The 18,053-nt window shown below is 41.6% G+C and overlaps 1 protein-coding gene across 1 annotated transcript in view; it reads left to right on the plus strand.

Annotated features, from left to right (window-relative positions):
- Positions 1 to 18,053, plus strand: part of EPHA6 (EPH receptor A6) — a 255,468-nt gene that overhangs the window by 108,604 nt on the left and 128,811 nt on the right. Inside the window, exons 4-5 of the mRNA XM_068144634.1 lie at positions 6,580 to 6,742; positions 16,009 to 16,117. Coding sequence (XP_068000735.1) covers positions 6,580 to 6,742; positions 16,009 to 16,117 — 272 coding nt within the window. The remainder of the gene's footprint in view (positions 1 to 6,579; positions 6,743 to 16,008; positions 16,118 to 18,053) is intronic.

Below are 18,053 nucleotides of genomic sequence, written 5' to 3' on the forward strand. Positions count from 1 at the left end.
CAGTGGCATCATGGAATGCATCAAAGAGAGTGTGGCCAGCAGGTTGAGGGAGTTTCTCCTGGCTTGCTACACTGCCCTGGTGAGGCCACATCTATAGTATTGTGTCCAGTTCTGGGCCCCTGGTTCTACAACTACCTGAAGTGATGTTGTAGCCAGGTGAGGGTTGGTCTCTTCTCCCAGGCAACCAGCACTAGAAGAGGACACAGTCTCAAGCTGCACCAGGGAAGGTTTAGGCTGGATGTTAGGAAGAAGTTCTTCGTAGAAAGAGTAATTGGCTGTAGGAATGTGCTGCCCAGGGAGGTGGTGGAGTCACCATCACTGGAGGTGTTTAGGAAGAGACTGGACGGGGTGCTTGGTGCCATGGTTTAGTTGATTAGGTGGTGCTGGATGATAGGTTGGACTCAATGATCTCAAAGTTCTCTTCCAACCTGGTTAATTCTATTCTATTCTATTCTATTCTATTCTATTCTGGACAGGGACTTCCTAGAGAGAATACAGAAAAGGGCTACAAAGAGAAGACTACAGCATCTCCCTTATGAAGAAAGACTGAGATAATTGAGTCTTTTTAGTCTGGAAAGGAGCAGACTGAAGGGGAATCTTATTGATGATTATGAATACTTGAAGTGTGGGTGTCAGGAGGATGGGACCAGTCTTTTTTCTGTGGTGCCCAGTGACAGGACAAGACGTAACAGGCACAAACTTGAAGATAGGAAGTTCCATCTAAACATGAGGAAGAACTTCTTTCATTTAAGGGTGATGGAGCACTGGAGCAGGCTGCCCAGAGAGGTGGTGGAGTCTCCATATCTGGAGACATTCAAAATCCACCCAAATGTGTTCCTCTGTGACCTTCTTTAGGTAAACCTGCCATGGCAAGGGGGTTGGATTTGATGATCTCTGGAAGTCCCTTCCAACCTGAACCATTCTGTGATGCTGGGATTAACTTAGCAGTTACTGTTTCATTCTAATGTGTATCAAAACATTAAAGTTTAGGTGGCTCTGGAGGTAATTAACTGCCAGCATAGTTGATTCCATCAGAAAAGAAAGAGGTTGAAGATTTCATTTTGTGAGGGACCAGAGCTATGATTCATAAAAATTCCTACCTTCCGTAATGGTGGTCATTTATGTCAAATAATGATGTTTCATTTGTAAGTCATATTGTATGTATCCTTCAAACAGTTATATCTAGGAAAGAGGAAAAAATATGACCAAATGCTCTTTAAAAATATTCTTTTTTTTTTAATATTGGTGCTTCTCTTTAAACATTGATACTGTCTGAGCCACAGAACTCCGAATCTTCTGTGCTTTAATGTGGTACTTATACAGCTCTGACATTGTGCTTTAGTGCACAGGAGAAGTACCTCATCCCTGTGGTATATAGATTTAATCTCTATTAGTATTTCTTTCTCTTTAAGTGATAGCACTCCAAAAAGGCTAAGCAGGATTATATAGCTTAAGTACAGAATTTTCATGTTGGAGGACAATGGATACAAGGTAGACAATGTATTTGCAAACAGTTCATATTAAATTCAGCTACTCTCTCCCTAGCTTCTTTCCACAGACACATATTTGAGAGTTGTAGCTACAGAATAAGTATGTTTTCAGCCGTCATGAAGAAGGTTTTCAGTTATTCATGGGACTAAATGCACTGAATACCTTGATTGTCATTCATAAGATAAGCTAGACAGAGTCAATTGCAAGAGAGTGGTAATTCCTGGATACTGTTTTGACTACAGAACCATTGAGTCATTTGGGTTGAAAAATGCCTTTAAGATCACTGCACCTAACAGTCAACCTAACACCACCATGGCCATTAAACCATGCCTTGAGGTGCCACATCTGCACATTTTTTGAACACCTCTAGGGCCTGTGACTCCACCACATCTCTGGGCAACCTATTCCAAGGCCTGGACACCCTTTCAGTGAACATTTATTTTTCCTAATATCCAATCTAAACATTCCCTGGCACATTTTCAGAATATTTCCTCTTGTGCCTAGATTTTTATCCGTGCTTTACTGGTAAAGTTCATCTTTTGAAGGTTATTTGAGCACTTCATACAAAATTCTGCATTTCACCTTTTGGTTTTTAGTTTCATATACTTTTTCTCACTCAGAGCATTACAAAGTAAACTGATTGCAGTGTGAGTCTAAGCTGACAAAAGGTCATAATATTTTGATTTGTCTTTATTTTATTTCATATATGTGCACAAAATTTCCATTTTCTGAAGTAAGGTGGGGATAAAATTAGAGAGCAGCATGTTCACAGAAGTGTGGCATGTGGAGGTTTATATTTCTGCAGGTGTGAGTCATTGGAGCATATGACAAAAATTCTAATAGTCTTCATGATAGCATCTGGGTATTGAATGAATAGGACATTCATAAGTAGATTATTTCAGTTAGTGCATTCTAGTGTACTGCAAAAGATGAAAGCTTTTGGTTGCTGTTGTTTGCTCTTTTTTTAACTCTGATCCTGTTACTCCATTAAATTGGTTTGTTTAGTCTGAGACTGTTGGCAGCAATATATGTTACATTCAGTCAGCCTATTTCTTTAGATATGAGGAAGTGTCTTAGCTATAAAGCCAGGTATAAAATTAGGATAGATTCAGTTTCAGATAATCATGCAGAGGTGACCACAGGAAAGCGTCACATATCTGTGAAGTCAGAACTGAATCCACTGACAAGAGGAATCATACAAGCAATAAGAAAAATGCAATTTCCTTAGAAATAGAGATAGCATTTTCAAAGTTCATAAAAAAGAGATCTTCAATGTGGAAAGCTAGTCATAGGCTCTGTATTTCATTCTGTAATAACATTGGCATCACTTGTCATTTGGATTGCATTTATGTTTTAATTACAGATTTTCACCAAGATAAATTTGCTATGGAGAAGGTCTTATGAATTTCTTTGTATCAGATTTTGAATAGTAGCTACAACAGTATATTGTATTAGATAAACTCATTTCACTTATTCTTAAACACCCAGCCACTTTGTTCCCAGAAATTATTCCTATGAGTCCTATGCCATCTTAAGATCACAAATGCTGCTCTGATACTAATATGAAGAGTCATAGCACTTCTTTTGCTTCTTTTAAACAAACTCTGAGATGTATGTAGTAGCCAATAGTTCTCTTAATGCTTACATGCAATGGGAAATGCAACCATATCAGAGAAACTTCTATTTTGCAGATGTTTTAGTAGCACCGCGTAGTTATCAAGAAATACAGAACAGATGTAGTCCTTGACATTTCCCATTGATCTTGGTGCTGTTACTGTCCAGGTCAGAGTTCTGTCACAGACCATATTGTGGTTTCTTCTAGGCCACAAAATTATCCTTCCTTCCTATGGACAATATGGTGCATGACTGGAGTGCTGATACATGTCAAAACTTTGGCACAACCTAATCAGGGTCCAGTTAAAGCATGCACTAGCAGGAAGTACATCTAAGTCCTGCAGTCTAGAATTCACATTTTGAACCCAGAACTCATGCAAAAGTAAGTGTGTATTCTCTGTGGCAAGAATAGGACAAAGCATCCCATACTTCTCTGCAGGCTAGAATTGTATGTTTTATTCTGAGACTGTGGCAGAAAGAGTGGCCAACATTGAAAGTCACCCCCATGAATCCCAGATTTTGTCTCTGAGGAAAATTAGCTTCCTAGGTCAACTGCAGATCATGTCATTGTTTTGAGAAGGCAGTAGTGGCGAAGCATCCACTCTCAGGGAATTTTCTCATTTATTAATCCAGCCTAAAAAGGATGATTTCTTTGTGTGAACACTCACACAAAACAGAGTGAAGTTTCCAGCTATTTATCATTTTGTCTCAAGTTTGAGCAACTCTTTTTTCAGGTACAGGCTTCTGAAGCTTCTCAAACACACCAAGGTGACAAGTTTCCATTTCCCTAATATACAGACTGCATATATACTTTCAGCTTGTGGTGGGTTGAAGGGCTGATCCTCCCTTCCCTCCCACCATGGGCAAAAAAGTGAGACTCAGACAAACAGATTGCAAAAGTGGTGGAAAGTTTCAATGGAAAAGCAGTCAATGTTTTACAGAGAACCACAAGCACAGTGACAAAAGAGATCCCAAAGTATACCCAAAGAACATCCCAACACTTCCCTCTCCCCACCTGAGGGTACACCCAAAGCCCCCAGGGCTCTTTCTTCCTGCCCCCTCTTCCACTGTTAGGCTAATCTCAGCTGGCCAGATCTGAGATTGCCCTTCCCCCCAGCCTGGGGCCTAGCCAGGCCCAAGAGGCCATGAGATGAGTTGTCCCCCCTCATTACCAGACAGGGACCAATCTCCATGGGAGTGGTGAGGGAAGAAAGAGGAAGTGCAGAACCTCGGTGATGGTCGTACAGGGAGCAGGGCATTATGGGATGAAACACATAGCTTCCCATGTCCCCCGCTGGGCTGGACCCTCGGGACACCGCAGGTGTGGCTTGTGTGGTGGCAACAGCAGGCACTGAGCCTGAACCACCACACGGCTTAATTAATAAATTCAAGTATTGTGTTCCCTAAGGTTGCTTACCCTGGCAAGTTATGTGTTAGGTTATACAACTATTCTACACATGACGACTCTGGAATCTGCACATATAAAAAGTCTATAGAATAAAAAATAGCCACGGATGACACACTGAATGTTTGTGAAACATCCATTGAGTAATATGAAAACTTCCCTCTCTGTGTAGGACGCCTCCATTTCCTTACAAATTTGAATATTAAACCATTATAATTTGTTTTTGCTCACAGTGTATTTATCAAGTTCAAGCAAATCCAAATCCACCTCTTGCATAAGATGGTCTACTGTCAGAGGAAAATAGATATATTCTGAAGTTTTTACAAAAAAAGTGTATGTCTAAAATTCACTAACCTGTTCCAACTGAAGTTATAGCACTGCACATAATCAGGAGGGATCTCAGTTACAGAAGTGTTTTGGTGATGTATTAATCATAGGATTATAGGCACACCATGTCTCACTGTTTCAGTTTAAATGTATACTTGTTGTTGTTTCAGAATTTGGAAATAGACTATAGAACAAGTCAACACTTCCTCTTACTATAGTTTTCCAAATTATTTCTGCTGCTTGAAGTAAAGATTAAATGCAATTATTTTAGACACTGGTCATTGTTGCCTTCTTTCTGCTCCTTCACTTAACAGAATCATTAAGATATTACTGTGTGGGTTTGGGTTTTTTTTTAATATGGTTTTCTTTGCCATCTCCTTATATGCCTACTCAGGGAATACTGATTATATCTAGAGCCCTATGCTAACATGACTTTGTTAAACCATGGCCAGAGCTGACTCAGCATATTTTATATAAAACTGTTTGGTTTATATTAAAACAAACCCTCATTATTGCTCAGAAGAGATTGAATCCAACATAATCCAACTGAAACCTATTCTTCTGTTTATATCTCTTCTATGAAACAGATTGTTTCCTTCTTAACAGACTGGAAGCACCCTTTGAAAAACTTATACCTACACTAAGTATCACTGCACGGTATAACAGATGTGTGTGGTGCCCCATGGGTGTTACAGTTGGGTTCTTAAGCATATGCCAAGGACATTTCTACTCATATGTCAATTTGGAGACAAATCCTGCTGCAACAAAGTAAAGCTAGCCTTGAGGCATCATATAAAATATTACAGATTACTGACTTACCAAGTGACAGTAACTAATGATAGGGAATAAACTTCCTCTTCTTCTAAGTCATCCCCTCATGGAAAAGTATCATCAATGAGCTGTCTAGCAAATCAGCAGAGCAATGGATGTGGCTACTGTCCAAACTACAGCATCTGGTCTTCAGTGGTAATTCCCAGTGTTCTCTGCACATGCTAATTTTCAGTGATCTCTGCAGAGAGGCAGAAATTCTCAGCAGATGCCCAGGATCAACCGCCTGGAGATTAACAGGGGACTTTGGCACAAAGTGTTTCCCCTTATACAGTGTGAAAGGGAATTTCATGTACACAACGTTGCAGCTGCCTGGAAAGAGAAATAAAGTTCAACAGCAGCAAAGCAATTGAACCATAGTAGAAGTTTACAGACTTTAAAGAAAAAGTTAATTTGTATTTTCTTTTACCCACAGGTCTACCCCCGGATAGCGCCGGCATTTTGGCACTACCTGCGGGTAGAAGTGAGTAGCGGGTATTTGAATACTCCCACATCTTTGCTTTACAGCTTTACAGCTTTACAGCTTACTTTACAGCTTACTAGTATTTACCTCCCTCCTAGTTTGTCCATTGTACAAAAATAATTAGCTGCCATTTTAGCTGCCATTTTCTGTGAATGTAGTCTTGCACTAATTCCATACTGGTTTGGCTACAGTGTAATTACTAACCCAAGTCACAGAGATGTAGTACCTTTATATGCAAGATTAAAGACCAAACCCTGAAATCTAAGCCAAGGCCATATCATGCATTATGAGTGTAGTAAAAATCAAAGTACACGAATCCATACCTGCACCTCCTTTGATAAACACGTTTTGCATTCATGAGAAGGATATGGAGCTTCGGTGCTGCGATATCATTTGTGTGAAGTTTGTGCGACTCAACTTGAAATCATCTCTCCCCTCTTTTGTCCCTCAGGAGCATGAGCAGCTCAGCTATTCCTCCACAAGGTCCAAGGCTCCAAGTGTAATCATCACAGGTCTCAAGCCAGCCACCAAGTATATATTTCATATCAGAGTCAGAACGACAGCAGGATACAGCGGCTATAGCCAGAAGTTTGAATTTGAAACTGGAGATGAAAGTAAGTTTCACTGAAGGAAAAATAAAACAAATACAGTAGAAGTAGCATCTACTACTAAAACAATAAGACACCGTGAGTTGAATGGCTGAATCTATTTTTGTTTATAACAACAAATAGAAAATTTAGCCCAATGCTGGTATTGAAAGATGTTTTCTTCTGCAGAGTTTCCTTATGGGTCCCTTCCAGCTTGAGCTACTCTATGGTTCTATGATCCTTTCTTTGCTTAAAGGTGGCCTTTCTTTGGACATCTAGAAATACCCCTAGTCAGGCTTTATGTAAATCCAGCAACTTCATCCAAGCTCCCAGAATGCAGTGGTGAAATCTTTTCTCTCTAGATGTTAGTACTCTCAGACTCTAAAAATCATGAAAAAATAAACCTTCTATTTTTCTGTTCACAAATAAGCCTACAAAATTTGCCCACCAAGAAGAAAAAAGCCTACATATTCCTGCAGAATGTGAGAAAGGACCTGATGCTGTGTGATGTTCATGCTCAGAACAATTTTGTAATTAAATCCTATATTGTATTTCATGTTCAAAGAAAGTGCAAATGAGGTATTTGCAAGAATTTCAGCCAAAATTACCGTAGCAGATACAACACTAAAACACTTGTTAATGAAATTAACTTAGTTAACCAATTCTGTAATCATGTTTCTCGTTACTGTTCTAGAATTTGTGTTGGTTAAGCTAAAGTACAGACTCGAAAATATTTAAGTGTTTTCAAGTGCACCCATGAGTTTGTCCTTCATTGCTGCTTCTGTTTCAAAAATGCTTTAGGGACAGCTTTCCAGGTGCTTAATGCCTAACTGGACCTTTAAAAAATTTCTTGGTATTCAACCCAATTGGTTTGAATAAGAGCTGAGAACTTGGGTGCTTTCAAGATCTTGCCTGTATCTTCTGATGCAACAAATACTAGGCTTTAGGCACACTGGGATATAACTCTTATGAAAAGTAAATAGTATTTAAACTCCTATGGGCCTGAGTCATGTTTGTGAAAGTGTGACTTACCCACCTAAATCAGGAAGACTGTGGTTCCAGTGACATTTATTTGGCACTGCTGACAGAAACATCTCCTGGGAGTGAGATTCCACCCACTCCTTCCTAGCCCCACGTCTCCTTCTCTTGGGCTGCACAGTGACCTAGAGTTTACAACACTCTTAAATATTTATTACTTCTATTACTTCTAAGCACCCAGTGTGAACCTTTATAGTGAAACATAAATATATACTGTATGGTTTTGTTTACCAACACTTACTATTTGAGCTGGTGCTTGACTAGAAGTGTTTGATTTATTATAAATCTAAATCTTGTGATTTAAAGGAAATGTAGACAGAAGAGCTTTTGTTTATGATCAGTTGAGATGGATGTTGAAATAAATTCTGCTGCTATAGGAATGGTACCTTGAGCTAGATAAAAGCTTCAATTAAATTAAAGGGGCAGTTCAAAGGACTATAGCCTTATTAAAATATTTATACAGTACTGCTTTAGATTTCACAGAGGAAAAATAAAAAAGGGGGGGAAAAGCAAAGTGTCTGCTGGTAAAAGTTACTTATTTTACATTGAAGCAATACTCAATGATCAGTCAAATGATGCCTTGTTACTGTCCAAATATCTAATTTCCTCAATGTGTTTTGAAAACTGACCTATTTTAAACTTTAGGGCAATATCAGATGGTGATTCAGTTGGCCCTTTCATAAAGCAGGACGAATGTCTGTAACTCTGTAACTTTCCCAGGTGGCTAATGCTAATAGATTGAAATGTAAAATGTACCATGTACAAATAGTATTTATTTAAATTCTTACAGTAATGGGGAGCTGTAATGGACTAGTGAGCTGTAATGGGTTAGCCTTACTGTTTCCCCCCAAGGCAGAAATGAGGAAAAAGTAACATACAAAAAAAACCCCTCTGGGTTGAGATAACAATAGTTGAGATTAAAACAGTTTAATGTAAACAAGATATAATGCACAATTGCTTTACCTAATAATACAATGTACAATTACATTAGCTTAACCTATTTGTAGAAAAATTGCAGCAAAATGCAGGGAAAAAATCCAGCATAAAGCAGAAAACCAGTGAGCTAACCAACTCCCACCAGCGTCACCAATACCCAAAATCCAGAACCCAAAAGCATCACAGGCTCACCGGATGTTAGGGGTTGGAAGGCACCTCTGAAGATCATTGAATCCAACCCCCATGCCAGAGCAGGACTATAGAATCTAGCACAGGTTGCACAGGAACACATCCAGACAGGTCTTAAAAGTCTCCAGAGAAGGAGACTCCAACAACCTCCCTGGGAAGTCTGTTCCAGTGCTCTGTTGACCCTTACAGTAAAAAAGTTCTTCCTCAAACCAGAAGAGTCAGCCTCTCATGTTACAATCAGAACTTCAAGCCCTGTAATACTTTGCCCCAGCCAGCACTTTCATTTTGAAGCTGGCATAAGGCAGGATGGTTTTGAGAAACAGCAGCAAATATTCAGCTTAACTCATGAGAGGAGCTCAGCATGTTTGTAGGTGGATAGTGCCAGTGCATAAGCCTCGCAATTAAAAATCTTCACCTCATTACTAGCCTGATTTTTTAAATTAGCTTTTACCTTGTGACCTTTTTCTTACGAATTAAAAAGGCAAATTGTGTAAGAAATGCCTTCTTCACCTAAATCTGCATATGTCATTTTAAAGAATTCTCTTGTCTTTCCCGTAAGTGATATAAACACTGTCTCTCACTCTAAAAATACCCCATTGTTTCCAAACAGTAAATCATTTTGTAGCTCTCAAAAATTTTAGCATCTTTTTTGAAGTATAACATGAGAGCTAAACTGTTTATTAGAGCTCCAGTTCTCACTGTCATACAGATAGTCACTATTATCTCTCTAGCTGTCTGACCCTTTTTTATCTTTCAGTCTGTGGGAAGGTCTGCTGCCTGATAGATGTCAAATTGAAATAACCAAAGGACATAGTTAAGAGGCAGAAGAGAGCTGTCATTAGGGCTTTATATACCAAATTATACCAAATACAGAGCATTTTTAAAGATTTTGGAGAAATTTCTTCAAAGAAAAGAAAGAAAACAGATCTGGAAGATTCTTTTATCCTCTTGCACCATAAGTAAAACACGTGCACCATTTCTTCCAGTCTTCCCAGTGAGGAAGTGAAGAAGCCTCAGGATATTTACTTTCAGTCCAGGGAGGAGGAGCAGTTCCTCCTCCATACATTCAGCTGAAGAATCCAGGGAAGACCTGAAATAGGGCATGGATGTAAAGAACAGATAGTAGGGACAGAACTGTCACCAGGCTGTATGCACAAGGGATTACTGGGCATATTGTTAAGCAACGAAGCTGGAACAATAGAGTTAGAGACTTTATATGTCATTGTGGGCATATAACCTGAGTTAAGCACGAAGAGTAACAGGAGTGAAGAGTTTATCTGGATAATAAACTTCTGGGTATGTGTATGATGCATGCTGCAGTTTTGAAATCAAATCACAACGCTGACTAATAACATTAGTTACAGCTACAATGTGTTTGGGGAGTTTTGACACAAACAATATACTATAATCTACTGGGATAAGTAATAGAATCCTCTTTCTCCTTGTCTTATGCTACTCATTTTGTAAATTATGTTTCTGCCAAAATGAACTTACTGAGCAGACAGGTGAAGAGAACAGAATGTACTATCAGATAAAACAGCCAAACCAGTTAGATAAGTACTAACTTCCCTTATGAGTCTTAGTACTAAAAGTGGTTTTCATATTCCTATGGCACCAGCACTCCCTCACCCCCTTGCCTATCATCTTTAACTACCAAATAGGGTATGGCCACATATATGCTACAGCCACATTCATCCCTCTGATCACATTGCTACTAGTCATCCCTGCACTGGACAGATTTGGCTGGTGCATAGGTAGCAGACTGTACACTGGACAGTGCAGAGACAAGAAAATACTGATTTTATCTGTAGGAATGCTGGTTGTGTAGTTTAACAAAAGAGATTCTGGGGGAAATGGTATGTACATCTATGATTAAATGCAGCACTCTAATATGTACACACAAAGAGATGAAATAAGATTGCAGAAGCTTGCTTGGATTTGCCACCTATCATGATTTGCCTTTTTTTTTTTTAACTGAGTTTTTCTGTCTTGAATAACCAAGTAGTCCTGAGAAGAAACAGAGGAGCAGGGAGGTCATTCTCCCCCTGTACAACACACTGGTTAGGCCACACCTTGAGAGTCCCATGTCCAGTTCTGGGCCCCTCAGTTTAGGAAAGATGTTGAGTTGCTGGAAGGTGTCCAGAGAAGGGCAACAAGGCTGGGGAGGGGTCTGGAGCACAGCCCTGTGAGGAGAGGCTGAGAGAGCTGGGATTGCTTAGCCTGGAGAAGAGGAGGCTCAGGGGAGACCTTCTTGCTGTCTACAACTACCTGGAGGGAGGCTGTAGTTGGGGGGGGGGGGGTTGGCCTCTTTTCCCAGGCAACCAGCACCAGAACAAGAGGACACAGTCTCAAGCTGTGCCAGGGGAGGTTTAGGCTGGATGTTAGGAGGAAATTCTTCATAGAGAGAGTAATTAGCCCTTGGAATGTTCTGCCCAGGGAGGTGGTGGAGTCACCATCCCTGGAGGTGTTTAAGAAGAGACTGGATGAGGTGCTTGGTGCCATGGTTTAGTTGATAAGATGGTGTTGGATGATGGGTTGGATGCAATGACCTTGATGGTCTCTTCCAACCTGTCTATTCTATTCTATTCTATTCTATTCTATTCTATTCTATTCTATTCTATTCTATTCTATTCTATTCTAATATGCACAGCTGATATAGAGGAAAAACTGAAGGGGGGAAAAAAAAGCAGGAAATGACAAAAAAAGATACAAGAACATACACAACAGAAAAACAAACCCAAAACATGTTAAAGATTTGCAACCTGAATTTTACCTTAAGATAAGTATGGAGAAATGAGAAAAGAACAGAAAGATTGAGAAGCATGCTGGCAAAATTATATTTATAAAAAATATTATTCCATGCCACAGATTACTTTTTTTTTCTCACTGCCTAGACAGCATTTCATGGAACCCTTTCCCTCTGTATGAGGACTGTGTGTATGAACATATACATGTGCTTATACTTGTGCTGGTCACTGCACTGTGCCTTTATTGATTTCTAGAAGGATCACTTCAAGCACAAATAAGTATTTCCATCACTTGCCTTACCTGCCTCTCTGTCAGTTTTTAACAACTCCACAGTTTCCAATTATACTTTTCCGTCATTTGACATTTTTATCTGACAAGTAAATTAAGGTCATTGGAAAGTTTCAGGATTGAAAGCCCCTTAGAGTGGTTTGGCTACTTGAAAAAAAAAAACTAATCATTATGTGTTGGACTCTGGCACCTCTGCCAGCACAGCAAAGTACAAACAAGAGAAACAAAACGATCACTTTTGAAGTACATACAGTCTCAACTAAAAATGGCGTTGCTCAGAGGTGGAAAGAAGTCTGTCAGTCTGGAATTGTCCTCCTTCATGAATTTGACTCTGGTTCCTCAGAAAATATATGTTATTAAACTTACATTCTGATTTAGATAAAACACCTGGAAATATCAGCTCTATTCAGCAGCAATTACTTTCTTCATCTGGATAGCTACAGAGTGCTGCTTTTGACTATGGAATCAATCCCTCCAACTCTTAGGAAGAAAGGTCCTTGATTGTCTCCTTGGCAATAATCTCTGTTGAAGAAAACCACAGATAATTTGCTAATTTATGTGAGCCCATGGCTTGCTTTTCTCCTGCTGAATTAATTATTTTTGCATGGCTGTAGTTCATTCTCTCACTGCCATTGTAAGGATGGGCAAGACAACTCATTTAAATCCTCCTCCTCCATTGACATCTTCAAATTCTGCCTGGCTTTAACAATCATTGTAGCATTTAGCACAACCTCAGCTACTCTGAAAATAGTATTGAGCATTGAGGAGTGGACTGCTCTCTGGATAAGAAATTGGCTAGCTGGCCACACTCAAGAGAGTTGTGGTCAACAGCTCAACATCCAAATGGAGACCACTGACAAGTGGTGTCCCTCAGTGGTCAGTATTGGTGCCAGTGTTAACATCTTTGTCAGAGATATGGACTGTGGAATTGAGTACACCCTCAGCAAGTCTGAGGATAACACCAAGCTATCACAGTATCACAGTATCACCAAGGTTGGAAGACACCTCAAAGATCATCGAGTCCAACCAGTCACCAGAGACCTCATGACTAGACCATGGCACCAAGTGCCATGTCCAAACCCCTCTTGAATGTGGTCTGGTTGACACACTGGAGGGAAGTGATGCCATCCAGAGAGACTTGGACAGGGTTGAAAGCTGGGCCCACACTGTCCTCACAAAGCTCAACAAGGCCAAGTGTAAGGTCCTTCACGTGGGTCCTGCAAACCCAAGCACAAATATAGGCTGGCCGAGAAGTAGCGTGAGAGCGCTCTTGAGGAAAGGGACTTGGGGGTGTCAGTCTTCCCTCATGGGGCTTGTGTTCCAAACCCCTCACCAACTTTGTTGCCCTTCTCTGGACTCATTCCAGCAACTCAACAGCCTTCCTAAACTGAGGGGCCCAGAACCGGACACAGTACTCGAGGTGTGGCCTAACCAGTGCAGTGTACAGGGGCAGAATGACCTCCCTGCTCCTGCTGGCCACACTGTTCCTGATGCAGGCCAGGATGCCATTGGCCCTCCTGGCCACCTGGGCACACTGCAGGCTCATGTTCAGCCTACCATCAACCAGCACCCCCAGGTCCCTCTCTACCTGTCTGCTCTCCAGCCACTCTGACCCCAGCCTGTAGCACTGCATGGGGTTGTTGTGGCCAATGTGCAGAACTCGGCACTTGGATGTGTTCAATCTCATGCCGTTGGACTCTGCCCATCTGTCCAGCCTGTCGAGGTCCCTCTGCAGAGCCTCTCTACCCTCCAGCAGATCAACTCTTGCCCCCAGCTTGGTGTCGTCAGCAAATTTACTGATGATGGACTCAATGCCGTCATCCAGATCAAGGCCCAGCACTGATCCCTGGGACACTCCACTACTGACTGGCCGCCAGCTGGATGTGGCACCATTCACCACCACTCTCTGGGCTCGGCCATCCAGCCAGTTCCTAACCCATCACAGTGTGCTCCCGTCCAAGCCATGGGCTGACAGCTTGGCCAGCAGTTTGCTATGGAGGACGGTGTCAAAGGCCTTGCTGAGGTCCAGGTAGACTACATCCACAGGCCTCCCCACATCCACCAGGTGGGTCACCTGATCATAGAAGGAGATCAGGTTGGTCAGGCAGGACCTGCCCTTCCTAAATCCATGCTGGCAGGGCCTGATCTCTTGGCCATCCTCTAAGTGCTGTGTCCTAACCTCCAGCCTAAACTTCCCCTGGTGCAGCTTGAGACTGTGTCCTCTTGTTCTGGTGCTGGTTGCCTGGGAGAAGAGACCAACCCCCACCTGGCTGAAACCTCCCTTCAGGTAGCTGTAGAGAGCAAGAAGGTCTCTCCTGAGCCTCCTTGTCTCCAGGCCAAGCACCCCCAGCTCCTTCAGCCTCTCCTCACAGGGCTTGTGCTCCAAACCCCTCCCCAGCTTTTTCACCCTTCTCAATCAAACCAACAAAAATTATTTTTCCTGATAAATATAATTTTTCTTTTATTTTTGTCATTTTTTTATTCTTCCAGAACAATGTTATATTTGCTATGGAAATGGACAGTAAGAATTTGATAAACATCTTGTGGTAAAAGTGTTCAATTGTAACAGAGTTTAAAAAATAAAACTTTGGAGTCATAAGACAGGCGGGAATGAAAAAAAGTTGACCTAATTCTTTTTCTGCTCAGGTAGTACTTGGACAGTGAGGAACAATTGGACTGTAAGTAGGTAATTTGTCAATGTGACGATTTAATTGTATACAGGATAAACTAATAAAAAGACTGAGTGTCTGCAGACCAGATGATTTCAGGGGTTCTTTTTTAACTCCTAATGTTCTATCCCCCCAAAAAAATAGAGAAAAAAAAAACAAGGCATATGAAATGTTGTTTCAGTTGCAGTGTTGCAAATCATTAGAGCATGTTAAAGGTACAGCTGAAACACCAATCATACAGAAGTGTGCGTGAGGCTGCACATTAAGTGAGCTGAAGGTCTGAATTAGGTGCGAGGTTAAACTAAAGCTAAAGAAAACAATCCACAATCTTGTCATATCCACACTTCAGTACAAGTGTCTAATAATGCTAACTCCACATTTTAAAAACCTGCAAGCATCTTCTCTCCTTCACCATCGTTGGGACATGGATTGTATTTTTTCACTTCACAGGCACATTGCATTTAATGTCCTTCATAAACACCAAGAAAAGTGAACCTTATTGACTGATGGAACTTCATGAGTGGGATACAAAGTATCTCATGAGGTTCAATAAGGCAAAGTGTAAGGTCCAGCACCTGGGTCAGGGCAATCCTCAACGTCAGTACAGGCTGGGAGATGATGAATTTGAGAGCAGCCCTGCAGAAAAAGACTTGGAGGTGCTGGTGGACAAGAACCTGGACATGAGCCAAAAATACACACTTGCAGGCCAGAAGGCAAATCGCATCCTGGGCTACAGCAAAGGAAGCATGACCATCAGATCGAGAGAGGTGATTCTGCCTCTCTGCTGAGACCTCAGCTGGACTACAGTGTCCAGCTCTGGAGCCCCCAACATATGAAGGACATGGACCTGCTGGTGCAGGTTTAGTGGAGGGCTGGAAAGATGATCAGAAGACTGAAGCACCTCTGCTACAAAGACAGGCTGAGAGAGTTGGGGTTATTCAGCCAGGAGAAAAGACTGCCCTGGGGAAAACTTACAGCCACATTTCAGTATCTGAAGGAAATCTACAGGAAGTCTGGGGATGAACTGTTTAGACGGGCTTGTAGCAATAGGACAAGAGTCAATGGTTTTAAACTGGAACATGGTAGACATGAGAATGAAGTTCTTTACAATGAGAGTGGTCAAATACTGGAACAGGTTGCCCAGGGGTGTGGTTGAGTCCCTATCCCTGGAGATATTCAAAGTCAAACTTGATGGTAACCTAAGAACCTGGTCTAGTTGGAGGTGTCCCTCTTAATTTGAGGGGGGTTTGGCAAAATTAACTTTGAGGATCTTTTCCAACCCCATGCATTCTGTGATTCTGTTATTCTGTGAAAGTGTTACAGAGTAATTGCAACATTTGACCAATTAAATGTTTTTACCTCTGCTGCAAGAACCCTATTGATGGAGCTTTAACCACTTTTTCCCCCCATGTGCTTCTCTTTCAGCTTCCGATATGGCTGCAGAGCAGGGACAGATTCTTGTGATTGCCACTGCTGCTGTTGGTGGATTCACCCTTCTGGTCATCCTCACTTTGTTCTTCCTGATCACTGGGAGGTAATTGACACAACAATGTTCTCAGGGTCAGAGTCATCCAAAACTAAGAACTTAAGAATAGTGGTGCAGTCATTCAACCATGTTTTCAGTGCTAAAATAACTGTTAGATTAAGTGAGGCGAATGTCCTCCTTGTTCAGCACTGCTCATATTCACGGCTCCATTGAGAGTGTTGCTCTTCATAAAAACCCAATTTGGGTAAATAAACAATTATCTGAAATCAGGAAATAGTTTGGCTATTGTCATAATAAGTTTCTGGACCTCTTGCCTGCAGAGTGAGAATTGAAAAATACAATTTATCTGCAAGCCCAAAGCTTTACAAAGTCTCCCAACTTTAAATTGAAAGCTTTGGCAAGTGTAACCTTAAGATTTTTGATGTCTTGATGTTGACAACATAGCTTGCTAAAGGCACTTAAGTGTACAATTTTTAGTACATTTGAAATATTGAGTTTGTAGGGAAAATCATACACAATTATGCATATATTTTATATACACATATCTCCATCTATTAAGATAAAATACAGGAATTAAGTAATGAAGTTAAACAAAGGAAAAATTTACTCCAAAATACAAGAATGGTTCTACTGTCTGTGATATCACTGGTGAATGAAAAATATGGTTATCAGCGACGGAGATAGGAATCAATACGGCTGACCAATGTGATCGAGTATTGTTCCTTTATTGTTCCAGTGTTGCAGGCCGATGGTGCAGGCCTGAGGTGCAGGCCTATGGAGCAGGCCTGTAGTGCAAGTATAGCTCAGTAAAGTGTAGAAGAAACAGGAGACAGGAAAGGCAGAAGTGCGTAGCAAGACAACTGCTACAACTTATATAAACTCGGAGTGCCCTGTTGGCATAGCTCCATTGGTTCCCTATGAGTGACCACACATTGCACTATTACAGATTATTGGTCCAACTACTAATGACACAACGAGGTTGTTGACGCAGGTGCATGTCCTGTTGTCCCAAGATAACTGTCCATGTTTATAGCTACCAGTGTCTTCTTTTAGTTACATGCTGCAGGCACAGCACTGTTTTGCTCCACTGCTAGCTAACTCTGCATTTATGCTGAGCATGGCCTACCATCATGTCAGGCTCTAGGCCTGCACTGCCAGATTGCTCACACTGCTCGTCGCTGGCATTGCCACAGAAAAAAAGCTTCCTGAAGGTCCTGTTTTATTGCTTTTTACTTTTGGGTGTTTTTTAATTGGTTCAAAGATAGAATCATAGAATCATAGAATCAATAAGGTTGGAAAAGACCTCAGAGTTCATCAAGTCCAACCTATCACCCAACACCTCATGACTAAACCATGGCTTCAAGTGTCACATCCAATCCTCTTTTGAACACCTCCAGGGATGGTGACTCCACCAACTCCCTGGGCAGCACATTCCAATGGCCAATCTCTTTCTGGGAAGAACTTTCTCCTCACATCCAGCCTAAGCCTCCCCTGGCACAGCTTGAGACTGTGTCCTCTTGTTGTGGTGCTGGTTGTCTGGGAGGAGAGACCAACTCCCCACCCAGCTACAACCTCCTTTCAGGTAGTTGTAGAGAGCAATGAGGTCTCCCCTGAGCCTTCTCTTCTCCAGGCTAAACAACTCCAGCTCCCTCAGCCTCCCCTCACAGGGCTGTGCTCCAGACCTCTCCCCAGCCTCGTTGCCCTTCTCTGGACATATTCAAGAGTCTCAACATTCTTCTTAAACTGAGGGGCCCAGAACTGGACACAGGACTCAGGATGTGGCCTAACCAGTGCTGAGTACTGGGCAGAATGACTTCCCTGCTCCTGCTGTCCACAATATTTCTGATGAGGGCCAGGATGCCATTGGCCTTCTTGTCCAGTTGGGCACACTGTTGGCTCATGTTCAGCTGGCTGTCAACCAGTACCCCCAGCTCTCTTTCTGCCTGGCTGCTCTCCATCCACTCTGTCCCCAGCCTGTAGCACT

This window comes from Melanerpes formicivorus, unplaced genomic scaffold (assembly GCF_026170545.1).
Source record: "Melanerpes formicivorus ecotype bairdi unplaced genomic scaffold, bMelFor1.0.p_v2 SCAF_11, whole genome shotgun sequence".
NCBI classification, from domain to species: Eukaryota; Metazoa; Chordata; class Aves; order Piciformes; family Picidae; genus Melanerpes; species Melanerpes formicivorus.